This window comes from Diadema antillarum, unplaced genomic scaffold (assembly GCF_040938485.1).
Source record: "Diadema antillarum isolate AM-2024a unplaced genomic scaffold, OU_Dant_1.0 seq00000675_RagTag, whole genome shotgun sequence".
NCBI lineage: Eukaryota > Metazoa > Echinodermata > Echinoidea > Diadematoida > Diadematidae > Diadema > Diadema antillarum.
In genome coordinates this window covers 1,684,273-1,699,123 of record NW_027271581.1, presented here as the reverse complement: position 1 = coordinate 1,699,123, position 14,851 = coordinate 1,684,273, and the positions used below count along the sequence as shown (strand labels likewise).

Below are 14,851 nucleotides of genomic sequence, written 5' to 3'. Positions count from 1 at the left end.
TGACCACTCCATAAACATTGGTGCCGTTCATGTTGGCAGGTTATGGGGAATCCCAAGAGGCGAGAAGGATTGGTAGTTCCGTATATACTATATGTATTCCGAGATGATATTCTGTGTAGTAATGGAATGAAGTGATTTCAGCGCGATCTTGACAACGATGTTGAAGCCCGAGTATTGTGTAAATGGGATGATATCAAGAACCTCATTTTACTTCATCATAATTACTTTCTTAAAGCGATGAATGTAGTTTTTTACCTTTGTTGTTGGTATTTTTTCATATAACATATTATAGGTCTACGCATAACGTCGACACGCCAACATCGAGCTACTGGCAACTTCGTCTATGTGGTTTCATACTACCAAATTGTGAGCATGGAAACATGCCATTTTATTTTCAAAGGGAAAAGCGTTAAGTGCATCTGCACAGCTGAGTTCATTTTTTTTTTTCAGAAGAACAAACTTTATTTCACCTCTGGCATGAGAAACAGTATCTATATATTTTCCTGATTGACAAAACCACTCAATTTCTGATGCAGGCCTACAAACTACAAGCCTAGAGACATGTCTATCTAACAGTCCATAATACGTTTCATACTTTTAAAGAAGGCTTCTCGATGATTTTTAGACTTTTGCAATTGAACATCAGAAATAGCTTTACTAGGAACAGAGTTTCAGAGTTTATATAGTTATTGGGATTTTGAATAGGTACATAGTTCTTAAAAAGAAAAAAGCAACAAATCACCATGAAAAATTAAGGAATATGACACAGCATGCACCTTCATTTGAGAATACATGATTTGATGATCAAGGCAGCAGAACAAAAGAAGAAAGTGTGCATGAACACTAGACAGGTAAACATGTTGAAAGCAAGTGGTATTTTAATTGAACATTACATTTTTACGTCGTAATAACATGTGATTCGCTTATGTCATCATCTGTGTTCCCTGTAATATGTCCGGGTTACCTTGGTTGACATGGTTGAACTGCCCAAGACCACAATAAATTCCACAAATCTATACCACACATTGCACTATATATCTTTGTACTGTATGATGTGAAAATTACGTACATTGTCCGGAATGTCTATTTGTTAAAAATTGGCCGAAAGTCACTGACATGAAATCAATCTTAAGTGAATGTGATAAATCAAAAATTTTCTTTTCCTCAGCTTGTCAATGGGTTGAGCACATCTAATCTTGATGAGTTGCTTCAGAACTTACACAAGAGAGACTAATTTCAAAATTTCAGCTCGATAAAGATGATTCTGTTTGTTTGTGAAAATATATTCTGCTTATCTGTTGAAACATATATACACTACATTGTAAGAGATAAAACATAACTAGATTACAAAGGGAAAAAAAATCACAATACCAAGATATGATATTCCAATTTTATTATAAGATATTCATAGTTGCATAACTCAAAGAAGGCTGTAGCCATTATGTCATTCAACTAGGAAGCAGGAGACATTCAGGATATGGTAGGCCTATGGCTGGCTTGGTCGACGGCCTCATGGGCAACTAAACTCAAGTTTGCCTCTCCAAGAAGCTAGATTTTTGTAATAGTTAAGTATGTGGTTCGAGGAAGATGTACGGTAGTGCTATGCGCGTGCAACATGTTTGTACTTGGACCAAGTAATATAAGACTGTTCATTAATATTGATATAGTAAGGGATTAGACCAGAATCTAGACAAGCCTGTTTAAAGGAAACAGTTAGGATGTTTGTGTCGTCAGGGAGTAAGAAATTCTATGTCTTGTCCGTGACGTTCTTATGATAATGTCGGCTGCCAGTTTTTGGATTGATTCAGTGAGTGTTTTTATTACAATTCAGTGCATGTATCTGCTTAATTGAAGGACGGGCAGAATACGCTATTAATAGACGGAGTGTAAGCTTTGCTTTGTTTTGTTTACACGGAGTGAATTTGGTTTGTGTCTGATGGGTCAAAAAGTTTGTACATGAACGATTCTGGCTCTATCATTTTCAATCATGTGCTTTCAACTGAGCCTTCGTAATTAGTTATCTGTTGGAATATCAAAGATACAGGTGTATTATGTCAGCTCAATTCAATTCAATTCCCATTTCCATCATTAGAAGTAATACATAAAAATATGGATTTGTCTGTTCCCTGTGTTGGGCAATGTGAAAAAAAAATGGAGATCATGTCAGATACTTCTGATTTGCAGAGTCCTTTCCTGACAAAGACATCCACGCATTTGAGTTGCTCTTTCTATACACTATTTTGATTTAGATTTGTGGTTTTCAAAGCTGAAAATTAGTTAACGGTAATGTAATTTTCGTCGATATAGGTGTATACGCCCATATTGTATTATCATACATCTTCCCAATAAATATAGCTGCTCAGTCTTGGCACTCTGTGTGTAGATTGCGTCGGGTCATTTGTAGAAGCATGCACACAGACACAAAAAGAGCACTCATGAGGTATCATTTATGTCGATATTAAACTTGAGATTATAATTATATCAATCATGGAAAAGGGTTAGTGTATGACTACTATAAAAAATAAAATAATTGGTGTTAACTACCCCTGCTACTTCACCACCTCCTGTGCTGACAACCATGATTATGACTATACTAGAAAACATCCGTGCGAGCTTTGGGATGCATGATGCTACAAGTGGCATAGTCAAAAGAATAGATGTGATCTGAAGGCATGGAAAGCTCTGCGTTGAAGGATTAAAATAGTAATTTCGTAGAATGATCTGACATGGTTATTACGCACAGATACAATGAAGGTTCCTTGCAATGCCACTGACTACCATTTGGTATTGTTGCACTATAAAAAGTCTGTTTCCTCAAAAGAGTTCCGCTGCAGACATAGTCATTCAATTACGAAGAGAATATCATGCATTTCCCACTCAGATCATCATACATTCATAGCACCGACATTATTTGAACGTGATCAGACAATGATGTTGTCTGCGTGTGGGATTTCCGTAGCGGATAGGGGTATTTTTTCGCCTTGAATACAATCCCTGTGCCTGTGGTTTCTCTTTTGTCATGTGTGTGCGCGTGTGTGTGTGTGTGTGTGTGTATGTGTGTGTGTGCGTGTGTGTGTGTGTGTGTGTGTGCGTGTGTGTGTTTTGTAAGTGTGTGTGTGTGTGTTTGCATTTGTCACTGGCGCATGTTGTCTGCCCTATGATACCATTTTGAAAGCGTATTATTAGAATTTGTCCTTCCCTCAATACAGTCGGCATGATCATGACACATTCATCACGCTTTATTTGATTTCATGTCATTCTTTTTTTTTTCGCTGTGTATCTCTTACATGCTGCTGATATAAGGGTTAGCTTCATTGTGTAATGCAGGGTGCGTCTGTGCAGAACATGAGACGGGTGAACACAAATGATCTGGGCTTTAACATAATATGGCGCATACCCTTAGTCTTGTAAAGTTAATCAAACGCGATTGCTGGTATTTAAGATTTTATTAGTTTGCGGAGAGTATATCGCATTGTTAAAAATTGGTCGTAAGTAACCTGAATGAACATCCAATATTATGTAGATATATATAGTATTATATATATGTATGAATTATATATATAGTATTATATATATATATATATATATGGGTGAGAATTTTGAACGATGTACAATTGCCAATTTTCGTACCTTATGACATTCTTTCCCTTAGAACACGCCAGGATGATCTAAAAAATCAGATTTTTTCATGTCATCTCAAAGATTGGTAAATTTCCTTTCAGGAAATATATGGTTTGGTTGACTTTTGCCTGATATTTTTCATTTCACAAGGACTTAAAGCGTAAAAATACGGTAAAAACGCTATTTTCACAATAATTTTTGTTTTTCAAACTAATGATGTGCATTTTTAATGGTACGTGGCATCTAATATCTGACCATGTTCTGGATCTGACATATCATGGGTATGTACCACAAAATTATAAGAACTTTATGAGCACGTGTAAAATTAAAGAGAACAATTGAAATATCAAAGTCCTAAACAGACGAACGCCCGTGATGCTTTTAATTCTATCGCTGCTGCAAATTCTACTTTGTTGTCCCAACTGTAACATATACGAAAATCTGGTGTTCCACCTAATGAACATATCCTGCAAAAATTGTACGTCTGCTGGCTGTACATGGGACGTAATACTCTTTTATGCAAAATTATACTCAGTTTTCGTCACGGACGTGCTTCCGCTATTTTCTAATAAAGCTCGTAGCCCATGAAACGTTATTGGCGATATTGTTCTGAGTCGTAATCAACTAAGATCTAGCAACACGATAATATGTTTGTTTTGAGTTTCTGTCCATCCTTTGTCAAATAGGAACCGAATTTATATTTTTAGACGAACCTCCAAGAAAAAAAGAACGTCCGTGATGATTAAAACGTTTTCGAGTAGGACACCATCTTGCTTTGATGACGAAGGTGCATTTTACCTTTGGCTCTCTAGCCGAGGAGCTGCATGCCATTTTTGGAGCGGACTGAGGTTCGTCCGCAGTTTTTGGACCATGCAATTCACCAAAAACCAAGCAAATAATTAATATTTTCTCTGAAAATTCACCTCCTGATCCCCCTCTGAGCAATACATATGTTGTAAGGATGTCAAATTTCTTATAATTTGCATTGACAATACCTTTTCAAATTTTTGAAAGAGTTAAGAAGGCTAGGTACTCTCTGCCGATTAGTTATCCGTCCTGGAACATGACCCTAGTAGTAGAACGAACGTCCGTGATAATTCCAAAGAACGTCCGTGACGTATGCAATCCCTCCGATAGGGATAACTTGTCCCGAAAGTGTCCTGTATTCTTTAAAACTTTTGGCTCGAATAGCGACAAATAAAGTTTTACAAAGTAAACAATGAGTTTAGAGCAGTAGTTTCAGAATTTTTAAGGCGCTATGTGATCATGATGAACAAACAATTGAAAATTTAATCGCAATTTTACGCTTGTTTTCCCTCTAATTATACAAAAAAAAACAGCTAAACACTTAAAACAAAGTTATAGGAAAATGGAATTTTGCGTAATCTGTAATTTCTGTGCGTTTAAATTTCTTTCTAATGAGGTTCTGGAGACAATTTGTACTGTTGCAGGTTCTGAAAGTTTCGCTCACGGACGTTCTGTCCGAGAAAGGAAATTTCTGACAATTACAAATATATCACTGCACATAAGATTAATGTTAGTTGAAAATATTACCAAATCACCGAGCCGCTCATACCCGAAAGTGAATAGCGTTCAGCACTCAATTTACCAGTAATAACAAACGGAAAACGTTTTTTCACGGATGTTCGTTGGTTGAATAAGTCAATGGATTACATAGTAGGAGAAAGAAGATCAGTGTCACTCTTTAGTGACAGGTGCTCTAAGTGTTTATCATTTGAGTATGGTAGCTGCCGTCTCAAACAGAACACATCCAGTTTGGGTCTCCATAACGGACGTTCGCTGTAATTGTCATGATGTTAAATGCCTTAATTCATTCTTATTTTTCTCTTCATGACGATTTTTCTCTCATTCCCTCAATAGCCTGAACATGCTGCGACCAAACAGAAAACAAAAACAAAACAAACCAAACCAAAACAAATCCGAAAAGTGCTACGCAATCACATTCAGGATAATGACGGAAGAAGTCTGTAATGAGCATGTGTTGAATAAGAAACGGAAAAGTTTCAAAAGGACGTGGAAGCAGTTGAATGAAAATGACTGAGAAACAGAGAAGGGATCGAGCTCCAACACACAGCGAAAAGAATTGCCAATGCACTCCCGTTATACCAAATTCCTCTGGAGAAGTTTTTGTTTCTTTGTTTATGCTTTTTATTCATCGAAATGCCGTCACAAGCGAACAAAAATCATGCGGTATACAATTATTATCTGATGAAAACACACAAATCCTCCGCTTATCATCACATGGTGTTGTTTTATAGTCATCAATGAAAAACAATATTCATTTGTAATTTTTTCCAAGTTTTTTTTTTTTCATTTTACATTTAAGAGACAGAGAGATCGTCAATTTGTTTGTGCTGTTGTGCTTACTTTGAAAACACATGTTAAAAAAAAATAATGATTAAGAATAGGTTTAAGGTTGCACTTAGATACGTTCGCTCTTCCAAAGATTCGTTACTCCGATGTCCAAAGGTTTGTTATTCCAAAATGAAAAAAAGAAATGTAGTTAATTCAGGAGGTTTGTTATTCGAAATGTTCTTCGAAAAATAGATATTAAGGATCATTATTTTTAGGTCCGTTCTTCTAAGAGTGGAATGGGCCTGATATTCGTTTAGGTGAAAACAGTTATTATGAGGCTTTGAAATTGGAGGATTTTAGTTGTTAACTTGTTTCTCCACATTTGGATAAGCGAACATAATTTTTCATGTTTCAATTAATAAGCCTTTCGATTAACCTTCGGAAATTCCTGTCATTTACCGAATAAAAAAGCTTCATAATTATACGAACTCTATCAATTTTCGTATTGACAAACTGTATGAATAACGAGCCTCCGAAATGACGCGCTACAAAATGTTTGTTATAACAAACCATATTGTATAATATCGAAGTCACAAACATCCATCCAAGTTACATGGACTCATTGTGTCTTGTTATTGAAACTTCGCAGTATCGAACCTATTATCATTTTCTGACTAAAATAATAACACAAATTCTCCTCGGTAACAGTGTGTAACACAAGGAGCAAACACAGAGGGATTTCTTCCTAACGTATTCGTTTGCCCTCCCCAGCTAAACTTCGTATTTCTATAACGGAGCACATTTCTGTTGTTTTTCTATATTACTTCTTTGTCATGATTTTAGCTGTGACCATGTTCGTTATATGAAAAGCAAATTTTGCATTGTAGACTTTATATAACAAGTTTAGGACCTGAATATTTACTTCATGATAACGAAATTTTGATAAATATATTCGTTCTCAAGGATGGACTACGTCACTGAGATTACACATACGTTTGTACGTTCATTTACGAGAGATGGACAAATTGTTTTCTTTGATTCCTCAGTATGAGAAGATAAACAAGCTTATATAATTGAGAATTGGTAATATCTATTCAGGATTTTGCAGAGGAGTCTGTTCTCGACATGAAATTGCTGTTTGTTGTGAGTAGAATGCGTTTCCAACTCAAGAGAGCTGCATTGTTCAATATCTTGTTTGTTCCGAACGTCCGTGAGCTACATGCGAACCTCCGTGATGAAAACTATGCTATGTTTGTTGGGTTATAGAGACTGCCCAGATGAGATACATCTTAAAAAGGTATATTATTATTTGGGAGTGAGGATTAAAGTATGGGATAGTGAAATAAGAGGTGAAAATATTGAGTTTCTGTAAAATGCGCGTAAAGTTAAGAAAGTGTTTAGCGGAAGAGCAATATTTCCACAGAAATGACGAATTTAGTTAAATCATCAGTTGTCTACCATTACGTACAGGTTAAGAGTACAAGCTTAATATTCTGCAATCACGTACACATGTCCCTTAAGATATTTCGTTAGGATTTTGAACTGAATCAGATCTTTTGAAACTATGTTAAATGGTATTCAAATGAATGTGCAGTACTATTCCTCACGGACGTTCGCTGCTCTGGACATAGTAAACTTCAGCGGTGAATAAAAACTTGTTCCTCTGGGAAAATCCTAGTATAATTGGGTTCATATTAAAGCTTGAGTTATACTCTTTCAGGTAAGATGAATGATTTGGAGACTTTCCTACTTTTTAAATTTTCCCTTGTTTTGGCTCAATTGTACATCGTTCAAAATTCTGACCCATATATATATATATATATATATATATATATATATAATATTATATGTATATATTAACAAGAATGGCGCTAGCTCGTTCTGCAATGAATCTCTCTCTCTCTCTCTCTCTCTACCTCTCATAAATTTACGGACAATTTGATTCAATTTTGCAGTGTTATGATTAGCGCCTTTTAATTCCGAAATCTTAAATCCTGCAATTCAATGTACAACGTATGGAAAAGCAAAGTTTTTTACAACACTTGGAAAGAGAAATCTTTGCCAGAAATTAGATTATGTAATCATATCAATGCCTTCCTATGTTCTACAAAAGATGATTGATCGGTCCCAGGTAATAACACTAGGTTTTCTTAAGCCATGTAAGCTATCTCTTTTCGTTCTTTACGACTACGCCTCGCTGTGTTACTTGTTGGCGTTGTGGATTTCGTTGACATTTTCGTATGCTATGCGTATAGCTCTAGCTAACTTCGACGGCGTGCTTGCTAATCATTTTGCGTATCAGAGGAACACTGCGTATGATAATATGTGCAGGATTGAGACTACTCTGGCAAGAAATAGTTGTGTAATAACTCTAGCATAGACATCACAAGCTTTATTTAATAGAACTGTTCCGTGAAGGGTTTTTGTGCCTATATCCTTTCCAAAAGTAGTTTTTAATACGTCTGCGTAATTGAAGGTTATATAGTTAATACCCAGAACATGTTGGTGAGTACCCTGCACTTATCATATAGAATAAGTTATCTCTAAAACAAAACAAAAGAAAAGAAAAAATGCGAAGTATGTTTCATGTAATAACGAAAATAAATTCATATCAAAGTTAATAATAGATTATGACAAAAGTAACTCAGCCTTTTTGATGTATGATACAATTTCTAACCATGTACAAAACTAAATATAAAATGACAAAACGTATCACGACGTTGCCAAAAAGCAAGACATCGTTTTGCAAGAGGATCTGATAGCACTGTCTTGGCATCTTCACAGAATTCCTAAAATTCTTCTACAAATGAAGGTATAAGATCGAGTGGGAACTTCGAGTATCAATAAGTAGCCCTTTTCATGCGCTCTGTACAAAAAAAAAAGATTATAAACATTGTGCAGCGAATAACATCAATCAGCCATGGATTTTGTCAAATAGAAAAAAAGCTTGACTGAGCAAAAATAATAGCAGAGTCATTGACTTTAAGACATCATAAAACAATGCTCTTTCTTTTAGTCACTGAAAACACTCCATTCCCTCCACCGTTGAATCTTTTACAAACGGTGTAATACCAGATAGGATTGGAGATTCTGTCGCATTCAGTACCGCTAGAAAAAGAGAAAAACACAATTGAAATGACATTAAACTAAATTGGACATACATCATGTATGTACAAGTATCGATGTATAGAAGAGGAGAAGCCTGTACAAAAATAATAGATATCAGTTCAGCAGCTAGCATCATTTCTATTATGCATCCGATATTCTTCAAATAAACAATAGAAAGCACCGAGTAAACACAGCTATCATTCTTGAATCAATTCAGGAGTGGTCTATTCACATGTATTTACTCTGCACTCATACATAATTGTATTTCATGTATACTGTCAATTAAAATTTTGCTATGAAAAACACCCTCTGTACGTTTACAATTTCGTTACGTGTAATCAATATTTTACTTTTAACTGACCCATGCATGCCATTGTGTAAAACAAAATATATACAACTAACATGTAAAGAATGCAATTATTTTCTGGTAAGGCGGCATTATCATGCTGGTCTAGGGCTATCACCCCCTGGGCAATTTCCCCGGACCCTCCCCATGACCCTAATTCTAATCCTAATCCTGAACCCAACCCTCATCTTTACTCTAACCTTACCATTAACCAGTAATTAGACGGGGGTAATTGCCCGGATACGGGTATTATACATGAATCCATGGCATAATCATAATAGATAATAAAGGCTTTTAAACTGGTCTCTGATAAATACATAGAAAACGTCTACAAATGGTTCGTTCTCAACACACTGCAAAATATTTTGTCAACAGTGGGGAAGATATTTGACAAATGGTAAAGAGAGAAAAAAAGGCATGACTATCAGTATACGTTACAATTCGAGGTCTCTTAAAAAAGTCATTATCATAACTACTGTAAATTTGTATGTGTATAAACTTGTGTACAAGTAAATGTCGTTACGGTGCAGTTTCACAATTATGGATTTGGAGTGAACTTATTCTAGTCATTATGAATTTAACCTCGCTTAATATCTCTTTTTTTTACAGCATTCAAATTCTACGATCTTAGTTGTGACTCATTTTTTTCCCCTAACAGAGGCCACGAAGGAAATAGCACAGGTAGTGTAAAATGGGGTGACGTAATGAAAATTTACATCACCAAACAAAAGCCAGAAAAAGTAAAAACTGGAAGATTAATTCAATAACAATTCAGAATCCAAATTGCACCGCTACATTTCCAGCTTCGCTTTTTAGATCTACCTCCACGCGCGCACACACACACACACACACAAACTCTCTCTCTCTCTCTCTCTCTCTCTCTCTCACACACAGTCATACACCCATGTAGAACATCTGCTTTCAAACATTTTTAAAGAGTGGTAGAAAGAAAACACAACACCTCACCTTTTTTTCCTGAGGTCTTTTCATGAAGGAACACATACTCATGGTTTCACCTGGTGAACGATGAAACTTGTTTATTTCATGATAGTTAAAGAGTTGTATTCACAACTCAATGCTTTACCGAAAGATCTGTGTGTCACAGAAATAAATCAAACATACATTTATTAACCTTTGACCTCTTTCAAATTACGGAATTATAAATTGTATACGAAAAAAAAGAATAATAAAACATAAACTATTAAAAGACTGTCTGACGGGCAGTTTTGGGCGGTTAAGGTTACTAATAGGTTTACCAATAACACATTATGCTTTTAGGAAACGTTGATATACACCCAATTACAACTCAATGTTCAGCAGAACTAGATCCGGCCACCCTGCGAAACCACTCCTTCCATGTTTCTCGAACAGGCGTTTCTCGCTCTTTGATCTGGCGTTGATAGATCGTGCGATCACAGATTTGCAGAGCAGACCAGAGGAACTCTAGATAGTCCACGTCCTTCTTGACGTCTTCTTCATGATTTTTAGAGGTGTAATTCTCAAACATTAATACCGTTGATTCACCCAGCGTGTCAGATATCTCCTGACGAAGACTCTCAGGGTGAGTGTATGAGTTCTTATGGGTTATCACAATGATGGGACTTGTGTCTGGGGAAATTAAGACAAAAGGAGAAAGAGAGATATACAAAAATGCAGCTGAAACGACGAGCCCCAATGTTCAAAATTACAATTGCTGACTCAAGAGATCTTATATTCTGATAAGCCTGATTACGCCTGTTTTATTCCTTTCCCTTCAGTATTCTATTGTGTCGTACATTTCATTTCATGTGACATTTTATGTAATAAAGTGGGACAGTCAAAAGCAAGTTTAATCACCTAAGGAATCGTAAAAAGTAGTAGACACTCTAATGTGAACTCGAATTTGTATTTTATTATTTTAAACAATATGGTGATTTTATTTGGCATACACACACACACACACACACACACAAAATAAAATCTGTCATTCGAATCACTATTTCAGCAATGCCCATAATGAGAGTCGTGATTAAAATTGCACGGTCTCCGCACTTGTGAAAACAGCCTTGCTTGAAAAAAAAGTCTTTGGTCTGTGTCCACCATCTATCACGTTCGTTTCGACCAAACCAGATCCACAAGATTTCTCATGTCTGCTTCATGTCTGGTCCTTCTTTGTCACAATGATGCATCTCCTCTTTCATGTAATATGTTGTATTCAAAGTCTCTCTTTTCTTACGATACTTTAATTTTCATTAGATGCTGCTAAACCAACAAAATCAACATAGAGGTGACGATATATACAACAACTCGAGCACACAGAAAGAGCAAACCTCCGTCAAGCAGCCAGGATTGAAAAATCGCCATTTCGGAGGCAGTATCTTCAACAGAAATAAAGAGTTATGGAGACATCTACGCAATACATTTAATGAAAGGCTGATAATACATGTAGATTGTTGAGTTATTGGGAAACTAAGCTTATGTCTTGATGAGCCGCTTTAACCTATCACCTTTGATGTCATGAACCCCGAATTGAACATTTTCTTTCTTTCTTTATTATATACACAAAGTTTGCTTAAAAATCCGATTATCCTTACATAAGTTCTTGAGAGATTACACTGTCTTGATTGCCTTTGACCTTTACCTGATAGTCCCATCACCTCATCACATCATTCTTTTCTTACTTCTCTGCTAATACCCCTGCAAGTTTGGTGAAAATCCGGCCATCCGTTTATGAGTTATTTGGGAAATTAATTCCATGCCCTTTTTGCCGTTACGTCATTTGACCTTTGACCTTAGGACCCCCTAGAATTGTTTCTTTCTTGCCTCAGTATAAACACTCAATGCAAAAAAAAAAATGAAAAGATAAAAAAGAAAAATTAGGAAACAAACCCTCGCTCATCCGTTGTCGAGTTGTCTCGTACACAACAAACAAACAGGCAAAAAGTTAGACCCAAAGACCAACATACGGAAACGAAAACATATCCTCCGCAAGCCGTAAAGGCTTGATGATCTGTCACTTGGTCTACTCCCACTTTTGCTGATACCGGTTAGTATCAACCCAAAAGGTCTAATCCTGTTTCGTCCACAACCAGTTGTCTAGCAACCTCCCTACCAGTTCGTCTACTATCCATTTAGTCCCTCGCAATTTGGTGTATCACATTGTCTAATCACCTGACCAATCACCGTCTAACATTCAACTCGATAATTAACATGCCACGATTGTGGATCTTATACTTACAAAGATTATCCCTCACCATCTCGGAGAATCTTCTGATGAATGTGGTCGCAGCATTTCTCGCGATATCACTGAAAGAGTAAACCATGTCGATATCTACTAATGTTTGCATTGCAAGTATTTTCACTACTCTTTTTTTTTAAATATCGACATTCCTTACATGGCACAGACTCGATAACTCAAACTGACAATGATGTAATTACCACGTAACGCAAGTTTCCATTTGTTTACACCAAATGGGCACATGTGATATGACTGACAGTCTTGACTTGAACCGCTATTTAGCATTCATAAATGCAATGTGCTCGATGTAGCCACAGCTCAACCGCTTCGGGAATATTGTTAACGGCTGGAAGAAAAATATTAACATTAGAATTGTTATGGGAATTAAGACAAAGAGTTAAATTACTCAGTCGAAAAAAACAAAACGAAGAATCAATGATACAATTCGTTCAAAAAAAAAGTTAAGGGAAATACCTCGCATAAAAAAGTCACGGTGAAATTGTCGTTAGTAAAAACGTCAGGGAAAATATTGAGTTTCATTTACTGATGGTTGGAAACATGTCATGGGTAAAAATATCGGAGGCAAAGATGTCGATAATGACTGAGAGCAATAAGAACGTGCAAGTTACATTTTAATCTCCTTGAGGGTATTGAAGCCTCTAAACAGTAACTTTGGATTCATTGAACCAATAACTATAAACATGCATCATGCATGACCTAGATTTGTTTTGACAAGAAAGCAAACGAAAATAAAGAACATTTCTAATCCGTCCGTCAGGTCACATACATATTTCTCCTTCGTGGACTACAAGCTTTAAAGGAGATAATTGTTTTTATTTTCATAACCATTACTTTTTCTGCATAAAATATTTTACCTTCCACTTTCATCATTGTTTAAATTCATTAACGTTACAACTGAAACAAAATTATCTTAATCAAGCAAATAGTTAGTCCTTAGAAGCTTCCGTCATTGACAATATTATCAACTTAACACATTTTTCTCTGAACTATAATTTCTGTTACGAAAATCATTCTCTTCCGATGCTTTACCTCTTTTCGATTTTTCGTTCAGATATTATCACGCTACATCTTTTATGATTGTTTTTATGTTCTTGTTGTGCTATACAGTTTCACTACTACATTAATCTTAACAACGTTTAACCCCTTGTCGTTTTGATAGTGACATTTTCTCCCGATATGTTTTTTTTTCTTTCCAACATTATTTTTCAAATCAAATTTTCTTCTGTAACAGTTTTACCCTGACATTTATTTTTTCTAAGTGACATCGTTAACCTTGGTTTTTTTTTCACCGCTGAAGGTTTTACACGGCACCGCGTCATTGATGTGACTTATCTCATGTGAAGAATGCAGCTTGATGCCTTTGCCAACTTCTTTTTGAAAAGGTATGAAGGACAGTGTTAAATATGAAATTATGCTTTTGGATTTGACTTGTACCGAGTTATACTTTATATCGAACTCTTGTCACCAAGGGACCTATCACATGCAATTAATCTCTCACCTGTCAAGATAGACAAACACAGCGCAATGACATTCTTCATCCTTGCTTCTTTCGACACGTTCTGAGGGATTTATGCTGCGTTTCCCGTCTGCGAATACAACAAAAATCAATGAAGAAAATAACCATTATAGTAGCTGGCATTATCGTCAATAACCCCCTTCCCATCCTTTTAATGCACCTGAATGTACGTATTCCACTTCATAGTCCACTTTTTTTTTCTGCCCAGCTTCTTGTCTCATTCTTTTAATCTTGAAGTCGCAACTTTAGAATGTACGACGGCAGCAAAATTATAACGTGCCATAGAACAAGACAGCATTACATACGTATACCTTGTGTGCCATGCTTTTTCATCCAATTCCCTTTCAAATCTTGTTATGACATTATAAATGAATTGCATATATATATATATATATATATATATGTATAAAGAGTTTGGTCGCAAAATCCGATAAGTCCATATTTGCCAAATGGAGATATTTGCGATTAAAGGTCAAGAAAAACAAAGAGAATAATAGGAAAAATTTTGCTTCTTTTGACCATAACTTAAAAAATGTACCTTTATATGAAGTGACCAATATAATATCATTTAAAAGGTATTATTTTGTACTTTATGACAGAGACCGTACTTCAAAATCTTCAAAAATGGACTTATCGGTTTTTGCGAACAAACTCTTCATATATAGTCGAGACAATGTAATGATGACAAAAGATGTCGCATGAAGCT

At 35.8% G+C, this 14,851-nt stretch overlaps 1 protein-coding gene across 1 annotated transcript in view; it reads right to left on the bottom strand.

The window, feature by feature from the left end:
* Nucleotides 1-10,219: 10,219 nt before the first annotated feature.
* The window catches only part of LOC139737027 (uncharacterized), a 36,527-nt gene continuing 31,895 nt past the window's right edge, over nucleotides 10,220-14,851 (bottom strand). The window contains exons 8-10 of the mRNA XM_071647707.1: nucleotides 14,128-14,215; nucleotides 12,609-12,676; nucleotides 10,220-10,999 (exon numbers count right to left, since the gene is read on the bottom strand). Coding sequence (XP_071503808.1) covers nucleotides 10,698-10,999; nucleotides 12,609-12,676; nucleotides 14,128-14,215 — 458 coding nt within the window. The 3' untranslated portion in view covers nucleotides 10,220-10,697. The remainder of the gene's footprint in view (nucleotides 11,000-12,608; nucleotides 12,677-14,127; nucleotides 14,216-14,851) is intronic.